The following is an 18,969-nucleotide window of genomic DNA, read 5'->3' as shown; positions in this document are numbered from 1 at the left end:
GATTTGTTTGTTGCCATTTAAATCATGAACTGCTTTAGGCTACGTTCACATTCTGACAGGATCAGAACAACGGACAGAGAAACTGACAGAATGAAGGATATAGATGGAGCACCCTCAGTTTGCATCCTAAAACAATACTGAAGCTTTCTTCAATTGTTTTGTAGTTTTTTTTCCCCAAGGACAAAAAAGTCCTGTGCCTAAAACTTCTGCTTTGAAACGGTAACAAACAAGACAGAAGAAAGCGAATATCATCCTTTTTTTAAAAAAAAACTTTTGATTGATTGATGCAAACAGAAGGTGCTGAGTCTGCATCCTTCTTGCTGTCAATGTTTTAGTCCATAGTTCAGTGCGATGATGGATCAGAACAATGGACAGAACCGACAGAACTGTCTACAGAAATCTGCAGTGCTTCTCTAGCGTGTCTATCCTTGCTTTTCAACTATATTTAGAAGATATTACAAAAAAAATTTAGTAAAGAAAAAACAACCTCCCTATCTATTGTCTGTCTTTCTCTTCTTGAAGTGGTCATCTGTGGGGTCCAATACTCCAACACCAGACAGTTCAGCTGTTCCATCAGCCTCCAGACACCGGACAAAGTAATAGGAATATTGCAGCTGTAATATATAGCAGTGGTTCCAGGGAATTGCAACAACGCTCTTATTACTTGGTATAGGAGCGGTGCTATACATGCTCCCTGTCCACTACCAGCTTCCAGAACCTGGATTCTGCTGAAACAGCTAATCTGTACAGGGTCAGAGTGTCAGAGCTATCCTATGGATAGGTCTATAGTATGAAAAATCGATTTGAAGCTGGAAAACCCCTTTAAAGGGATTCAATCATTAAAGTGCAATTTTTCTCCCTAACACGTTCTCCTACCTTTAGATGTCTTCTCCGCGCCGCCATTCGGTAGAAATCCTGTTTTTCTTCTGTATGCAAATGAGTTTTCTCACAGCACTGGGGGTGTCCCCAATGCTGCGACAGAAATCTCCAGCGCCACCTCTATCTTTGCCTGGAACAGCCTCTCCTTGCATCTTTTTCCGGCGCTGGTTTCATACTGCTAGGCGTGTGCAGTCGGGCCCCGTGGCAATTTTCCTGTGGCTGCTTACACAGTAAGCTGGGATAAATGGCCACAAGAAAATGTCCGCGGGCATGCGCAGTCGGCTCTGCCCAAGGCCCGGAAGAAGACGCAAGGAGAGGCCGTTCCAGAGGAAGATGGAGGCGGCGTTGGAAATTTCTCTCGCAGCATTGGGGACACCCCCAGTGCTGCAAGAGAACTCATTTGCATACCGAAGAAAATCGGGATTTCTACCAAACGGTGGCGTGGAGTAGACATCTAAAGGTAGGAGAAGAATAGCCTTTCTTAAGGCTATTCCTACGTGTTAGGGAGAAAGAAAATGCATTTTAATGATAGGATCCCTTTAAGTAACTTTACTTGTGAATTGTGAATTCAGCTTTGGATGTGAATGTAGTGGAAGACTCAATTAACACATTGGAGGAAATGTTATATTCCCTGAACTATTCTCTAGATGCACTGGCGTAACTAGGAATGGCGGGGCTGGAGGCAAACTTTTGACCTGGGCTCCCACCCTGAAGACACCGACTGACCCCTTGGAGATCCAGGGGAGGATACAAACATAAACAACACTGTTATTTACCTCTCCCTGGCTCTGGTGCAGTGCCTGCTGATGTCGGCCATCTTTAATGACGTACGGGACATCACTTGAGCCGGAGCTTGCGTTGAGACACATAAGGACGCTAGCCCCAAGTGTTTGTGGGGCCCACGGCCTCACTTACTGATCCCGGCTCCTGCTCACTGCGGCCTCCGCAGAAGGAGAAGGGACTTCGGCCGTGAGCAGGAGCTGGGATCTGTAAATAAATGGGCCCGTTACTCCAGCAGGTAACAGCCTATTAAAAAAACAAACAAAAGAAACACAGCAGTAGCAGCTGTCACCGTTCCCCCTAATGTCCCAGGCCCTGTGGCAACAACTAGCACTGCTACCCTGGTAGTTACGCCCCTGCCTGGAGGTGAGTAGCTGCGGAGAATCATATGCACACAGCCCTTTTTTGCACCAAAGATTCACCGCTTCCCACTATTTACAAAAGCAGTCGGAGCAGGACAGGGTGGAGATGTCTCGGCCCACCAAATTTACTATAAATCGCACCAGAAGGCTAGCATCAGTTGTACCTGAAATCTATGCCGGTTTAATTCTGGTGCATGGGAGTAAGTCTGAATTCTAACGTACCGGGGATTGTTAATAATTTTAGTCTCAATTAGCGCTAGTGGAGGATTGAATTAAGACTGACACACAGAATGCCAATCTTAATAAATCCCCCCCATTATCTATAAAGTTAGTACAGTAGATTTTTCTGTAGGGCTTCTGTTACTGAACTATTACACGGAGAACTTTCAGGGGAAGGGCAGGTTTATGAGCAAACTCCAAAGTCCCTGAACATAGAATGAGTGTAGCTTTAAATTGTGACCTTTTCTAGTACTTTTGTCTGATGTGATGTGCGCAGTTCAATAAACCCCTGTCAAATATCATATCCTGACCCTATTAATTAATTGTAAATCAGGTCTGTTGTTTGTGAGGGGGGTGGAAATCATAATAGATGTGTTTTTACTAAATTAAAATGTAAATGTAATTACCCCATAGATTGTGAGTGAGGGAGGGCGTCGTTATTAATATTCTGCTTCACGATCTCCTTGGCAACGACCTCGCCCAATCCCGAGGCATCTATTAGAAATGTGACAAAATTAGTGTTTTTGTTTTCCTTTTATTTCTTTATTATTAATTTTTTTTAAATATATTTTTTTATGCTTGAATTAAAATTTAATGTAATTTTTTTTTTTCAGTAAAATCTGGCTTATTTGTGTTGTGCTGTCCATTAATTATAGAAAATAATACAAGTTAACCCTTTGGTCGCTGCAGGCAGTGCCGCTCTAGCTAGGACACCAGACTTCTCCCCAGTATGATACAAATGGAGTTAAAAGAAAAATGTTGATTAATCCCGAGAAACAGGACTGATAATAATGCTGATAAATGACACTGAAATTACTTTTTGCCTGTAATTTATTACATAAAATATCTTGTGTTTGACATGCGATTAGTTGCCGGGTGCATCAGTCAGACTGATGTGGATCTGAGAAGGAAAGTCTTAGCTGTCACTCCGAGCTGGGAGAAGCTTAAACTGTGAGAAAAAATCACATTAATTTCCTCACAGATTCGCCTAATTGCCAAGCAGTGAAAAAAAGTCAACAGCGTAACGCATTTTTTCCCCTCTTCATTTCCGTTAGACAAAGCTTGTGAATTTTACTGTCCTACCCATATAATAAAATGAAATATATGTTTTGTTAGTCCACTTTGCCTAAAATAATAAAACTAAGCAACTTTTCCTAATCGTTTATGTGAAACAGGTCTTTTGGTGCTTGTGTATACCACGCTATTGTAGACATAAAGATAACTTTTCACGGGGCCACATGGTGGCTCAGTGGTTAGCATTGCAGCCTTGCAGCGCTGGGTCCTGGTGTTCAAATCCCACCAAGGGCAAAAAAACATCTGCAAGGAGTTTGTATGTTCTCCCCGTGTTTGCATGGATTTCCATCCCATATTCCAAAAAGACATACTGATAGGGAAAAATGTACATTGTGAGCTCTATGTGGGGCTCACAATCTACATTTAAAAAAAAAAAAAAAAAAAAAAGATAACTTTTCACCTCCTCCACCATCTCCTTTGCATTCTTCAATAGACGCTGCTCCACTTATTCTAGCACAATTGGAATCTTTTCTCTAGCCCACACCATTCCTGAGCAATCGGTGTTGTTAGTTTCATCTCTCAGTCAGGCTCTCTGCTGTCAGGTGGTGGGCCTGGACTGGATCAGATATACAAAGAACGCCCACTTGACAGTAGACAATTGAATAAAAGTATTGAGTGGTGAAACTGACAGCATCGGTTGCTCAGGAATGGTGTGAGCAAAATTTATAAAAATCCCATTTGTTCTTGAATTAGTAGAGCACATATTGAAGGATGGTTGGAGTTGATAGAGGTGGTGAAAGGTCTTTTTAATTACATCACCAGATAGTTAAAGACTGCAAACAAACTCGGTTTATAGTCTCCTGCAGTTACATTTACTGGTTCATTTTTGGTTACTTTAAAGGTGCCAACATATTCCAAAGCACTGTACAGAATGTTAATACTAACATTAGCCCCAGTGTATCATATTTAGCTAACCAACCTCTATGTTCTTGGCATTTGGGAGAAGGCACATACACACTCTATACAGATGTAGTTCTTGGTCTAACCTAGGACCCAGCACTGCACCTTAACAGGATTTCTACTAGGCCATTGTACTGTTTTCCATATGTTCCATATTTCTTTATAAGGGCTAGTTCACACGTGGGCAAAGGGGCGGATTTTGACAGCGGAATTCGCTTCAAAAACCGCCCCTTTAACATGGTGGTCTATGTAGACCGCTAGCTTTTTTTCCCTCCTAGCGGTTTATCACCGCTAGTGGAAAAAAGAAGCGACATGACCTTTCTTCAGGCGGAAAACGCCTGAAGAAATCCATAGAAGTGAATGGGAGGCGAAAACCGCGCAGTAAAAAAAGCGCGGTTTTTTTTGCACACAAAAGCGCACGTTTTTTTTGCAAAAAAACGTGCGGTTTTCACCACACGGTTTTTATAGGACATATATTTTTAATAGGAAAAAAACGCTAGCGAAAACCGCGACGCGGTTTTTTGAAAAACCGCGTCAAAAACCGCGTGGGATGCAAAAAACCGCGGCGAAAAAACTCGCCGCGGTTTTTAACCTTGCACAAATAAGCTAGGCGGTTTTCACGTGTGAACTGACCCTAAGGCCTGATTCACATCTGCGCATGGGTTTCCATTCGGGGGGTCTACTTAGGGACCCCCCAAACAGAAACCTAATCCGCATAAATAAGCAGATACCTTAAGAAAGCCACAGACTCCCTAGACTATAATGGGGTCCATGTGGTTTCTGTTCAGTTCCCCAAAAAAATGGAGAGGGGAGTGGAATGGCCTTAACGCAGATATGAACCGGGCCTAACCTATAAAATTTGTGTTAGCAAGGAATAAGTAACAACTGAACGTACAAATTGTACAGCGCTGTGGAATATGTTGGCGCTATATAAATAAAATTTATTATTATTATTAAAGAGAGTTATGCATGACTGAAGGATCAGACTACTCAGGTTTGTTCGTAGTCTGTAACCTTAGTGACACATAGCTTAGCAGAGTCTGTTTGCAAAGTTGCCTTTTTTATGTGTTTTTTTTAAGCCAATACCAGGACTGGATCATAGAGGTCAAGATCCTCACTCCTGACTTTGTCTTTAAAAAAAAATTATCAAAAATTTCTGTCTCAACTAATTAGGGGGTAACTTGCTAATATCGGGGTGAGGAGGTCCAACCAGCGGGACCTTGAACAACTAAACGAATAGTGGTGTCATGCACCCAAATTTGTAGTGCAAAGAGAAGTGTTTGTGTGTGTTCACATAACAAAGTATTTATACACTTACTTCACTTTTATGTAACATTAAACTGGGAAAAGTTCTTAAATGTAGAATCTTCTTCTGTTCTAGTAATTCCAAAGACTGTTATATTTGTCTGGTCTGTGCCATAAACTGCTGTTTTACATATGGGACCAGTGTTAAAGCCTTTGTCTTTTCCGTCATAGTACTGCTTATGTTCTGCAAGACTAAATGTGTCACTTTTGATACTAACGAAAACGCTACTAAGACAGGGTTAAATAAGTTGTTTTTGACATTTTTCCATGTACCAACACCCTTGGGTGTGCCACACAGATTACCTAGCAAGAAAAACTGGTGTTCTGCCTCCTTTACTCTTTATTCTGTCCTCATTATGAATCGTGAAGAGCAGAATTGTCCCCATTATTTCAGAATCTGCTGCTAATATTCTCTTTATCTATAATGCCACATACTGTCGTGTGCTGGTGTCCTGAATGGCCTCATTTTTATCTTCTCTCCCTCTTCATAGTTCAGTGTGGCATGGGTACTAAGCATTGTACCCCAACGCTTTCCAGTCTGTACATGCCATATTAATGCAGCACTGAAATAACCTTCGGCTTCCTACTATGTACGGACAAATTCAGCATGTAAATTCCAAGTTCGGAGTGTATCAATGAATATAGTTTGTCCCTGTCAGTATGCAAACGAGAGAATGAAGAGACTGATTAATCAGCATTTTACTTCCATGGAAAGATAGATTGCCTTGGCCGCCGGACGGTCACAGGAGGATAGAGAATGTCACCTGAAAAAATGCTCTTTCTGCTTTTAATAGACAAATCCTTATAAGTGTCCAGTTACTGCTCAAGGAAAAGTAAGAAAAAGACCGAATGTTTGGCAGCTCGCTGCAGAACCAGCATAACCATTATGTATAGGTCTGGGTGGAAATTTCTTCAAGATCTTGGTTGCAGACCTTTGAAATTTAGTATACTGTAAAAGGCATAGGAATGGCGAGATCTAGCTGAACTAGCACCAGCGTGATCCCACAACTTTATGTGCTTTAGACTTTATTTCAATTCCTAAACCAGTATCAAGATTTCTGCTTGCTTTGAGTGAATTGAATCATTCTGGTTTATATCCAGATTCCGAAATCCTATCCAGGTTGTTTGCAAGCTGACCCAAGTGGCCTAAAACCGGTTTCACACAGCCGAGTTAGGGGCAGAAAACTCGGTCCAAATATTGGCCGGATTTATTGCCTTGAACACAGCTCGGGCAAAATGAATTCAACATGTCGCGTTTGGGCCGGTAAATCCAGTCAAATTTTTTTAGTCCAAGCTCTGCTGCAAGAAATTGCCCAAAGGCTTTTAATCTGTCAGCTGCAGGTTGGGTGTTAGTGTATCACATGGCTGAGAAGTTTGCAGCAAAACCGCACCACTTCTGCTTCACTTATACTCGCGGCAGTTTTTGCCAGACCATGTGGTGTTTTGCCTCATATCTTCCATATAAAACCTATGCTACAACACTGTATTGACCTGGGACCCTGCCGGTTTCAGCCACTGGATTTAATCCAATGTTTTTGGGGGGGTTTTTCCCCTATTATGTATGTGTTTTTGGAGTGTGGGAGGAAACCTGTGTGGGGGAGAACATACAAACTCCTTGGAGATGTTGTCCTTGGTAAGATATGAACCCAGGACTCCAGCGTTGCAAGGCTGCAGTGCTAGCCACTGTGCTGTCCATAATCAGATGTTGATTCACTGACTGCAGCCATAGATCGTGTACAGTTGGGATGAATTGAACCTTATAGTATGTTAGAAAGTTGCAGGTGTTTCTATAGTACAATGATTCTTATGTGCATAGAACCATAAGACATACAAGTAGGGAATTTAGATAGTGAGTCTTACTTGGAACAGTGAGTGACAATATCTGTAAAGTGTTGCGGTATATGTTGGCATTATAGAAGTAAAATAAAATAAGACCCTTTAAGTGTAAGGGAATTGAAGTGTGCACAGAGCAGATAGAGCTCTACCATTCATTACCTCCTGAAAATAAAAGTTGTCTTTCTGCCCCCACCCTCTCTGTTCTTGCCCCCCCTTCCGATGTTCGTTTTTCTTCTTTAATTTTGCCACGAGACAGACTTGTGTCACTTAATGTAAAACGAGTGAGATGGCATTTCAGCTCAGAGGCTTTATAGACTTGCTGAACTTTTGTGAAAGATCATCCCAGTCCCGTTTCATTAATAATGAAAAGGAGGGGGCAATAAAACCGCTCAATTCCAGGATGCACCATAGACTCGAAGCTAGGGGTTAGCCTCGACTGCTGATATTAATGCCGCCCCTTTAACCCCTCTGCTAGCTTTGGGTTCTGTAGCTCCCCCTTTCAAGATTGCTCCCTCTATCCCCCAACACTTCCCTCCCTGCGTGTGGGCATCTTGGACTACTAGGGTTCATTGAAATAAATCTTACATTTAATCCACTGTGATTTTATAAAATAATAAAACAGTATACTGTATATAACCATATACTGTATAACTGTATATAACTGGTACTCTTTATTTGTGAAGCAGTTGGCAACCATCAGTGGGGTCTAGCCTCTACAATGGCGAACCCAGTTGAGGAAACGCGTAAACACGCCTAGATGTTTTAGTACCTCCATAGAGTTGTATGGAGCAGCAACATGCAGGTTTGTCCACTATTCCGTACAACTGCTCCCCACTTTGGTCATGTACCCATTCTAGTAATCAGTCTGGAGCCCATTGGTTGTTCCCCTTTCCTTCTTATCACATATGACTGGTATAGCTAGTTGGGGCTGGAACACTCCAATAAATTGTTTAATTCCATATATAACAAGCCAGAATGTTACAATTACCATGATCACACTGCAGTCAGCAGAGTTACCAGTGTGTGTGTGTGTGTATATATATATATATATATATATATATATGTGTATATATATATATATATATATATATATATATATATATATATATATATATATATATATATATATAGTATACAGTGAAGTATATTGTGCCGTAAAGTGTGGCTATTGAAATTAACCAATTTTTTTTATTCTCTCCTCAGAACCACCTCCCTCTCGCTGGAGAGATTATGGCGCCCTCGCTGTCATTCTGGCTGGCATTGCCTTTGGTTTCCACCAACTATATAAGGTATGACATTTTTGTGGAGACAATCCTGGTGCCCCTTGAATTCCTTAGGTTTAAGTGTAGTCCTATGTAACGCCAGAGATGGCAAATAAACTCCACTCTGCTTCACCTGACGACACGACACAGCTTTGCTAGCCAGGGTCAGGCTCGGGCGGCCATTGTGACGCAGGATGCTCCTGTACTTGTGTTCTATGTTTTCCATTGGTAATTATTTGTGTTGTGTTCCAGCTTGTGCCGTCTTTACACTGTTTTTTATGCTGCCTTTTTTCCAAATGTCGTTACACCCAAAATAATCTGATTAATCACCTGAGTAATGCAATTATTCTTTCAGTTGTGCAAAACCTCAGACTTCTCATGTTTTCTCATAAAAGGCCAACTAAATAACAAGGATTCATTATTTCCTGCCACAGTCATACAGTAGAAGCATGGGGGATCCCATCACAGATCTCTAATTTATTATATAGGGAATGGGCATTCTCCCCTTATTGGTTTAATGGTGTTCTAGTGGTTACCATAAATATCTGTAATGGAGAAACTGGCTTTGCCTTTGATGAATCCACAAGGTCTATTCCATATAGTTGTACGTTCCATTATCATGGAGATGCCAGGTCTTTGGTTCATTTCCTTCAGGTTTCCAAATTGTAATATGGGGCCATTCTTATTAAAAAAAATATGATCCCGGTCTCTTAGAAGAGTGACAGTATTTTAACAAAACACCTCAAACAGAAAAGTTATATTGTATTATTCCTAGACATAAAGATTCAGTGAGACAATCCTTGTGTCATGCTCCGCCTCCTCATGCTGTATCGGTTTTGCCATGGACTACCCCTTTAACTTTAGCATATCCAAAATGGCATGAGTGCTGCTGTAAAACAATGTCTTCTGACCTCTCCTTGTATAGCGGTACCTGCTTCCGCTGATCACTAGCAGCAAAGAGAGCCGCAAGCAGCTGCAGCGCATCGAGTCCAGCGTGTCGGAGATGAGTGGCAGCGTCACACAGACAGGTAACGATTAACGACTCCATTCCAGCCCGTTTCCCCCCCTACCCCCACCCCGTAGTCATAACTTCATTTATCTGCTCACAAAATCTGTTCACATTTGCAAATGAAGACGCCGTCATTTCGGTTTAATTTGAAATTGCTTGTTTACTGTCGCTGCGGCCTCAATTAATTATGTTTTTACGGAAAGGATCCCAACCTCAGAATATTAATAAGGGGCTAGAGTGACAGCCCTTTAGTGTAGCAGGAGGTTTAGCTTCAGTCTCCCCAGCATGACAGCAGAGGTGCGTGTTGTGCACATGTGTCGGGTGCGTGAATGAGCAGCAGAGTGTTACCGTGTGCTGAAGGGTGATTTACACAGCAAATACAGAGATATACTGGATCTGAAAAACAGATTACTTCATAACTAGGCAGATGTGCTGTTCAGGAGTCTGGAAAAGCTGAGTGACAGCCCTATAGCAGCTGAAATGGCATCCATACTGGTCGTTACCTATTTCACGGAGAGAGATGTAGCTAAGAAGCTAGTAATGAAAGTTTGTAGCAACTTGAACTTCGTTCACATCTACAGCGGAGTCTTCGTACAAGTCTCTTCCATCGCAGATTCCGCCACGGAATCTGGCACGGAGGACTCTTCTCTGCACCAGTGAAAACCCAGTGCACTCCATTATAGTCTATGTGGTCTACTGGTAACCAGTGTTTTAGCGTACAGGCTCTCTGTCCTTCATGTCCCACAGGATATGCGAAAGACGGAGAGCAGGCGCAAGAGTGAACCTGGCCTTAAAGACTTAAGGAGTTTTATCCACTCTGATGAGCTCAGCATTGCTACAAACAAAGCCCTATCATTTGTCTCCTACATCTCACAAATTTCACACTGCTACATCTGACAATTGCTGAGACCTGTTGGAGGATGGTCAGTGGTCATAGACTGTGATCCAGCTCATAGCACAGAAGTTATATTTATCTTCTGGGGATCAGATTTTGTGAGCGATCTATGACACACAGGAATTCTGAAGAAAAAACAAAACATTTTGTTCACAACAGTCACAAAGTTCCACCCAACTTTTTCTCAAATTAGCTAGTTTTGTTGAAAAAAAAAATCCACCTTTTCAGGTTTTTGTCTTTGTCACTCAGCCAGCCAAACCCAAGACTGTGAGCAAGAGCGTCAGCTCTCATCCCAGCCCTGACAGGGCTTAAGTGTTATTTTAGTCAATATCCAGCCCTAGAATGGGGGTGGTGTGTATTGTGTGATTTTTAGCAAGGGCTGAGGGTTCCCCCGGGATCTTTCCTTTGTAGATCTAGAAGAGTAAACTGTGATTTCTACATACAGGGAATGGCACTGATCATTGCCCTGTTGTCTCTATGTCTGCCAGCGCAACCCCCCCTCCAGAGGCTGCCGTCAAAGAGATGACAGCCCAGGATAGATGAATAAAGCAGACAGTGCTGGAGATACAGAGAGATAGAGCCTATGATAAATGGCTGTCTGTGATAAGGGACACACACAGCTATACTTTTCAATCCAGTCAGCCCTCCGCCACAGTGATACATTGCAAATCCCACAGATGAGATGGGAGGGGAGAGATTAGATGGGGAAGAGCATAAATCCCGGGCAGAGGAGGCGCACACACGGTAGTGGCTCAGTGTAGACAGAGCTGGAAGCCGCCACTGAGCACACGATTAGGCCTTTGCTCAACTGGTTGAGTTCCGAGTGTCATTCATCACATTACTGAGCAGCTTGTAAAGACACAGGGTGTGCGCCCTAACACCAGTTTATTTCCCCTTTCTTTTGAAATCCATCACATGCTAAGCATTGTGATTTTATAGATAGGATCCTCTAATAACATTCCAGTCTCATGAATGCAATTTCAAGCAACAAGGAAATTGGCACATTTTTTGTATTTGGACTAGAACCCAAGAGCCAAAGTATTCGTTTCCCTTTTCTTGCTGGTTTATGTCATCACGCCAGATTGTCCCAGGACAAAAGTTTTCCAACCTTTTAAGCTCTTCCACTTTCTGTACAGTGGTTGGGTGTGATGTTCCTGTGGACATATAGGTTTGCTTGCTGTGCCTTCATTGTATTTATAAATACAAAGCAAGTGTTCCTTAAAGACAATGGGGAGGTATTTATCAATACTAGAGATGAGCGAACAGCGTTCAATCGAGTTCATGTTCAATCGGATGTCAGGCTGATCGAGATGTTCGATTCGAGTCAAACACCAGGTGGCAAACTCACTAAAAATTTGATTCCCCTCCCACCTTCCCTGGGCCTTTTTTAGCACCAATAACTGTCCAGGGGAGGTGGGACAGGAACTACGACAACGGAGGCATTGAAAAAAAATCGGAAAAAGTAATTGGCTGGCTAATTCAGGTGAACTCCAATTTATACGAACAGTGGATTTTATATCCGGCTCATATGAGACTGTGAACTATGTGACTGTGAGACAGGGATAGATGTACTGGCAGGGTTAGCTAGGGATTACCTTTATTTAGGTGGGAATGTCACTCACCCAGCTCTTTGGGGCTCTGTCTGGTCGGGATCCCTGTCAGCTTGCGATATGCGCGAGCTGACTTTTTCCCATAGGAACGCATTGACCAGCGTTGATTGACCGAATGCCATACAGAGTACAGCATTCGGCCAATCAACGCTGTTTCTGCCGGAGGCTCGTCTGTGAGGAGGCGGAGTCTAATATCGGACCAGAATGGAGACTGCTGTGGACCAATCTTAGACTCTGCTTCCTCCGGCAGAACCAGCCTTGATTGGCCGAATGCTGTACTCTGTATGGCATTCGGCCAATCAACGCTGGTCAATGCATTCCTACGCATTCAGAAATGAAGCAGTGCTGGCCGTGCGCTCAGCTCGTCTACTCCGGAGATACATCAGAGAACCGCGCTACACCGGAGAACCGCTGAACCCTGCTGCACACTTAGCTCTGCTGCATCAGAGATGCGCTGAACCCTGCTGCACACTTAGCTCTGCTGCATCAGAGATGCGCTGAACCCTGCTGCATACTCAGCTCTACTGCATCTCAGCAGAGCTGAGTGTGCAGCAGGGTTCAGCGTACACTCAGCTCTGCTACATCTCTGATGCAGCAGAGCTGAGTGTGCAGCAGGGTTCAGCGCACACTCAGCTCTGCTACATCTCTGGTGCAGCAGAGCTGAGTGTGCAGCAGGGTTCAGCGCATCTCTGATGCAGCAGAGCTGAGTGTATAGGTCCGATTCAGGTCCGATCTTAGACTCCGCCTCCTCACTGTACTCTGCATGGCATTCGGCCAATCAACGCTGGTCAATGCATTCCTATGGGAAAAATTCAGCTTCTGCATATCTCAAGCTGACAGGGATCCCAACGTAATACAGTGACTTGGGCATATTAGATGCCCCCAGGCATGCTTCCCCTGCTGTCCCAGTTGCATTCCAAAGGTGTTGGCATCATTTCCTGGGGTGTCATAGTGGACTTGGTGACCCTCCTGAGTCGAATAGTGGTTTCCCCCTAAACGAGTAGTTATTCCCCATAGACTATAATGGGGTTGGATGTTCGATCAAACAGTCGAGTATTGAGCGGCTACTCGAATCGAACTTCGAACATTTCACTGTTCACTCATCTCTAATCAACACCAATTGTGTGGCATAAAATAGTCGCAAATTGTGATTTGAACCTAAAATAGTCACAAGTGGCGTTTGTTATTTATCCCATTTGTACAGCACCAATATATCCTGCAGCATTCAACATTTTCAGTCACTGTCTCATAAAGGTCGCACAATCCAAGTTTCTTACTAGTATCAGTATGAAAGCCTCACGGTTACTATAGATTTGTGTAAGGGCTCTGTGGGGAAGTGCCTAATTCATGATGAATTTATTTAGGACTCCTGGTGCAGGGGACATCAAGACCAAGATAAGATGCGCTGCTCTTGATAAATCCCCATTTAATAACCGTAGTGCTCTTTATGAATTAATACTATGTCGTCTTCATTGCCGTAGTGACCCAACTACAGACCACACTGGCCGCTGTGCAGGAACTACTCTTACAGCATCAACAGAAGATCCAGGAACTGACCCAAGAGCTGGCCGCCTCTAAGGTGAAATTTAAATCCCCTTCGATTCTGTTTGGCATGTTGTTATACGCTTTCATAGAACCCATATCTGGGTTGTATCAAAAATATAATTTACGCTATTCCCTGTCCACAGAGTGGGGTTGTGCATGTGTGCTGCTGCTCCACTCAATAGCTGTACATGCACAACCTCCACTCCATTCACATGAGAGAGGACTCAGGACTCCCCTTTATATGATCATTGAGGGTCTCTGCAGTTGGACGCTCACCAATCAAACAAGGATTATGTTTAATTCATGATACCATACCTTTAAACAAGACTTGCCAACTTGCTTGATTTCTCACGTTATTATAACTTGTATCTCTAACCCTTGAAATGAAAAACCCTAAGAAGAGACAATTTCATTGCTAGCCATTGGGGTGCATTTGGCTTCTTCCTGCCATGCATTCCTAAGTTCAGATCTTGTGCATTCAGAGTTAATGGACCCCTATATATCAGACAAAGCAGTCATCTAGCAGAACCTTGGTCTATGTCTATGTATTCTGTTGTTTTACACTTGTAGTGTAGTTTGTTTTATAGCATTGTTTGTGTCTTTCTTCTAGGCGTCCAGCTCCACTAACACAATTCTGGAATCTCAGAGCATCCAGGAACTTAAGTCTGAAATTTACTCGCTAAAGGGGCTGCTTCTAAACAGGTATCATGGGCCAGATATCCTTTAGTGGAAACGTAGGACTTGTTAACCAGGGTCATGTGTACTTAAATATATATATACAGTGAGAAGGTGACAGGCAGAGTGCTGGAGTCCCACTATATCAGCCCCAGGTTCCTGACTTGTGTGGTCCAGTACAGGTCTGGAATAGGTTTCAGCCCCAGGTGTGGGTCCTGAGGCCCGTTGCTGGCACATAAAAGGCTGCAGAGCCTGCACTTCAGGGTAGATCCTGGGAGAAGAGGAAGTGTCTGGGTCTGTCCTGACACTAAGAGCCTTGTGATACGGTACAGTGTTTTTTTTGGTTGCTTCGTGTGGCTGGTAGTAAGCCACATGTACAGTTAGAATTTTCTGTTTAGTTAGTGCTCAGATGAGCAGGATTTTGTTTGACGTTGTTTTGCCTGAATTTAAGGCTGTATTTTATTTTGCTCATTTTTGTGCCTGACATAAAGGTTTTTTTTACTTAGCTGTTAATCATAAATAAATCGCTTTGCTTCAAGATTTGTTCCCCTGTCTCTGACTGGTTGGGTCCACACCACTGCTTCCATCAAGCTACCTTCCCTACAATATATATATATATATATATATATATATATATATATATATATATATATATATATATATATATATATATATGCATAATTTATACTAATATCCATCCTCACTGTCAGGTATGCATAGCATTTTGTTCCAGGGCTATAATGTTGCACTGCTGGAATGGGCCACATTTGAATTAACAAGGTCATGTAGTCTTAGCCTAAATTCTACTGACACTATGATATTAATCCTCCTACCGCCTGTTTCTACCTAGGCCTGTCTGTTCATTTTACTTATTCCATTGGATGCATTGGATGCACTAAAGGGATTTAATGTGCTTTAAAAAAAACACAAGTGGCTTGACATGTTAAGAATCACTTATACAGTACTTACCTTTTAACTTTGGCAGTATTCCCATTTTGCTTAGTTTCATGTGACTACAGAAATCAATTTGTGACTGCAAGGATGCCTTTACAAACTGGTAAGGATAGGTCTGCCAGGGAAGCCAGGACGGACATTTGTGGACCCCATTCATTATAATTGGGTTTGCTAGGCGTCCACCATTTCAAAACTGATTTTTCTCTCCTCCAACTTTGGTGGTTTCTGCTACTGAGTCTCCAACAGAGATGTGATTTAAGCCTAACTTGGGTTTTCTGGCCCCCAATTAACAATCCAAAATAGTACCCCCTCCCACCATGTACCATTCGTAGCACTGATGTGTTTCCAAGTGTAATCCTGTACAGAAAGCAGAATAGGAAATCTACAATCAGAAAACAATTGTCAGTATCTGGCCACTCTCCCCTTTATGGCCCAGAAAACCCCTTGCAGCAGTGCTGTCCGATTCTATGTTAACACAGAATATATGAGTTGTAGTTTATTACTGATTCTGGGTGTTTTTTCTCTATTACCAGACGGCAGTTCCCTCCATCTCCATCTGCACCTAAAATTCCTGCTTGGCAAATCCCAGTGAAGCCTCCCTCTTTACCCAACCAGGCCACACTAAACCACAACAGCAGCAGCGACATATCTCCAGTTAGTAATGAGTCTGGGTCTTCTTCTCCGGTGAAGGAGAATCACAGCCCTGAGGGCTTGAAGGTTAATTCCCATCACTTGCCCACCACTCGAGAAGAAGATCCTGAGATTGATGTGCAGAGTCAGGTGCGCATGGAAGTTCAGGGTGAAGAGGAAGGAGAGGAGGATGAAGAGGAAGAGGAGGATGTTGGACAAGCTGATGAAGAAGATTGCATCGGGGTTCAGACTGAAGATCGAAGAGGTGGAGATGGACAAATCAATGAGCAGGTGGAAAAGTTGCGTCGACCTGAGGGAGCCAGCAATGAGATGGACTAATGGTAAATGATTAAGGTTCCTAGTATTTCTCCTAGCTGTCCCCCTCCTAATCCTTCTGAAGTTTACTTCGGAGGTCAGCCCTTCTACACCGATCACCAGGAAACTGTGTGTTCTTCTGTGGTACAGTTCTGTATGCAAAGATGAAGAAGGATCTTGCAGACCAGGTTTTTTAGTGCCCTGCCATGTCTTTGTCCATCCGGATCCAGATATACTATAATTGTGTCTGCACAGTCATTTCTGCATATGTGTAAATAGCCAAAAAGGTTCTGTTCACTTTCACAACCCTCAATGGCCCAGTGCACTTGTCAGCGGTCAGCCGACATGTAAGGAAATGCGACAATGGACGGCAGGATGCAACTTGTATCCTCAGTTTACGAGAAATACATCCCCTCTTCCAAAAATAGAGATGAAACAAAGAAATGTTGCTTTGAATTAATGTCGGATCACCTCATAATTTGCACACAACATGTTAATCGCCATTTGGCACACTATAAACGTGCGTGCATGCGTGTGACACAGACTCCAGACAGACACTTCTCGTGTGAGTGCTACACGTGTTAAAGTTTCCGGTCTCATTGGCAAATGGAGACATACAGAAAACATACTTTACCATTTAATGTCATATTATTACGAGTTTTATATCTTCTCACTCTGACCATGGCTGTAATCTTCAGTCATTTTGTTACCTTAATCATTCACGTCTTACTGTCTTATTCGCACGTTATTGCTCAGTATTGGTTGTAAATCAGTTCTACAACCAGGCTGGAGGCATGCCAGGCACCTCACTCTTCACTGCCAGACATTCACAGTCTTTAAATACTTGTAGTTGGATATTCCCCTGTATTGCAGCTGAACAGCCATTGAAAGTAACTCTTCTGCCTTACATATTTCATCCCCTTCATCATCTTCTCTACTGATCCCAGCTTTCTCCGTACATGCTGATATTTTATTCCATTTCACTCTTGGAAATATCATCCTTTTCTTCTTATACATTTTTCCCACCCATTCCTCTCTTTACCTTCTTGCCCATGTTCACACACCCGAACCAAGACTAGGTCGTCACTATTAACCTACAGGGTCAGTAGGTCATCACTATTAACATCCCTCTCTTTATAATGTAATCATGTGAATAGTTTGCATCTCTGCAGGTGTCCATATACTGTAGCTGCTATTCCTGAACATATTTTGGTCTCATCCCCAAGACAAAACTAATCAAACACAGTCAGAACAATAACTACAATGACATATCGAACATATATATCTGCTTTTTTTTCTTCTTGTGGAGAGTTTTTTTTCTGCTTACCCTGTTTGTGCTTTGATAAATTCTCCCCGGAAAAAGACAGAACAGGCCATATGGGGTTTAGCTGCTCAATTTTATTATGTCTGGGACAGGAAAAAAAAAACGAAAATCCTTTTTCATTGCATGAATGCAACGCCGCACATCCTTAATTTCATCAGCCAACTGTGCTCATTAGTGTGCTAATGTATAGATTTCCAGTAAAAATATAATTGTACATAATTGTAATAAAGATGCGTTAGACTATTTAATCTGGGTCTTCTCCTGGTTTACTACTTGGGTGTAATTTATGCAGCAAGATTGTTTTCTGGATTTTGTTTTTCTGTTGGAAGTAATAATAGGTTATGTACTCAAGATCCAGCTCGCCCTTCCTCCGCCATCATTGAGGCATCATCTGAAGAAGAAGAGATAGTGACTCACAAGAAACAATACAAAGCACAGGTATATGAATGAAATACCGAACACAGTCATCTCCATAGATGAAAGCTGCACCCTGGAATAGTTTCACAGTGCTCATCTACATAATATGTTGACTCCCTTTATTTATCATATAATCTTGAATTGGATCATTTCTTCTACTCCATATCCAAAACCAGAATTCTGCTTCCTACTACCAGAGTACAAAGCATTGTGGGAACTCATATGATATAATTAGAACAATATACATATTAACTGTATTAAATGCAGCATATTTTTTATTTTAGTGATTATATTTTCATCTATTTTTCACTGGTGATGTATGTGACAATACACGTAGGTTTCTTCTTTTTGTTATATCTGGGTGCACTGTGACACAGGAGTTGCGGCCTGAGCTTTACTTAGCCAGAGCCAATCCATGTGTCAGAGTTAGGAGACAGTTTCTGCTTTGGCGTGTATGGCAGGTATGGCAGGTGTATGGCAAGTTGTGCTGAAGCTTAGGGCTCATTCAGTCAGAGGGAATTGCAGACTGTATGTAGACGTAGTCTATTAGGGTCTGCAAAATGGACCACAGTAGTTCATGCTGCAATTTTTTTCCACTTAGACCCATGGTATTCATGGCGAGTTTGGTGTGTGCTCACTTGGACTGCATATGGTGGTCTGGATAAACCCTTAGAAGCAGATATAGTAAGACTCCACCTACACTGTATCCTATGGTGATTGGAGACCATCCATTTGTCACTACTAGGAACCAACTTCTGCCTTGGAATCTGTCACAACTAAAGCTTGGAGCTGATAACATTCCACATTACTCTATTATGGAGTATGTGGATAATATATGTGGTGCAACCCTAGAAATTTAAGACTGGTCTTTCCTTCCTGGCTTATGATCGTCAGATGTGCCTAACAATAATTTGCACAAAAAAGTTGCACATCATGATTTTGTGACACTTGTGTCCCTGCTTGAGCCCTTTCAGAATT

The 18,969-nt window shown here is 42.5% G+C and overlaps 1 protein-coding gene across 1 annotated transcript in view; it reads left to right on the top strand.

The window, feature by feature from the left end:
- Positions 1–18,003, top strand: part of PEX14 (peroxisomal biogenesis factor 14) — a 122,039-nt gene extending 104,036 nt beyond the window's left edge. The window contains exons 5-9 of the mRNA XM_075280045.1: positions 8,559–8,644; positions 9,543–9,645; positions 13,613–13,710; positions 14,287–14,378; positions 15,839–18,003. Of these exons, the coding sequence (XP_075136146.1) occupies positions 8,559–8,644; positions 9,543–9,645; positions 13,613–13,710; positions 14,287–14,378; positions 15,839–16,274 (815 nt within the window). The 3' untranslated portion in view covers positions 16,275–18,003. The remainder of the gene's footprint in view (positions 1–8,558; positions 8,645–9,542; positions 9,646–13,612; positions 13,711–14,286; positions 14,379–15,838) is intronic.
- The last annotated feature ends 966 nt before the right edge of the window (positions 18,004–18,969 follow it).

Source organism: Leptodactylus fuscus, chromosome 6 (genome assembly GCF_031893055.1).
Source record: "Leptodactylus fuscus isolate aLepFus1 chromosome 6, aLepFus1.hap2, whole genome shotgun sequence".
In the NCBI taxonomy this organism is placed as follows: domain Eukaryota; kingdom Metazoa; phylum Chordata; class Amphibia; order Anura; family Leptodactylidae; genus Leptodactylus; species Leptodactylus fuscus.
This window is presented reverse-complemented; position numbering and strand designations above follow the sequence as displayed.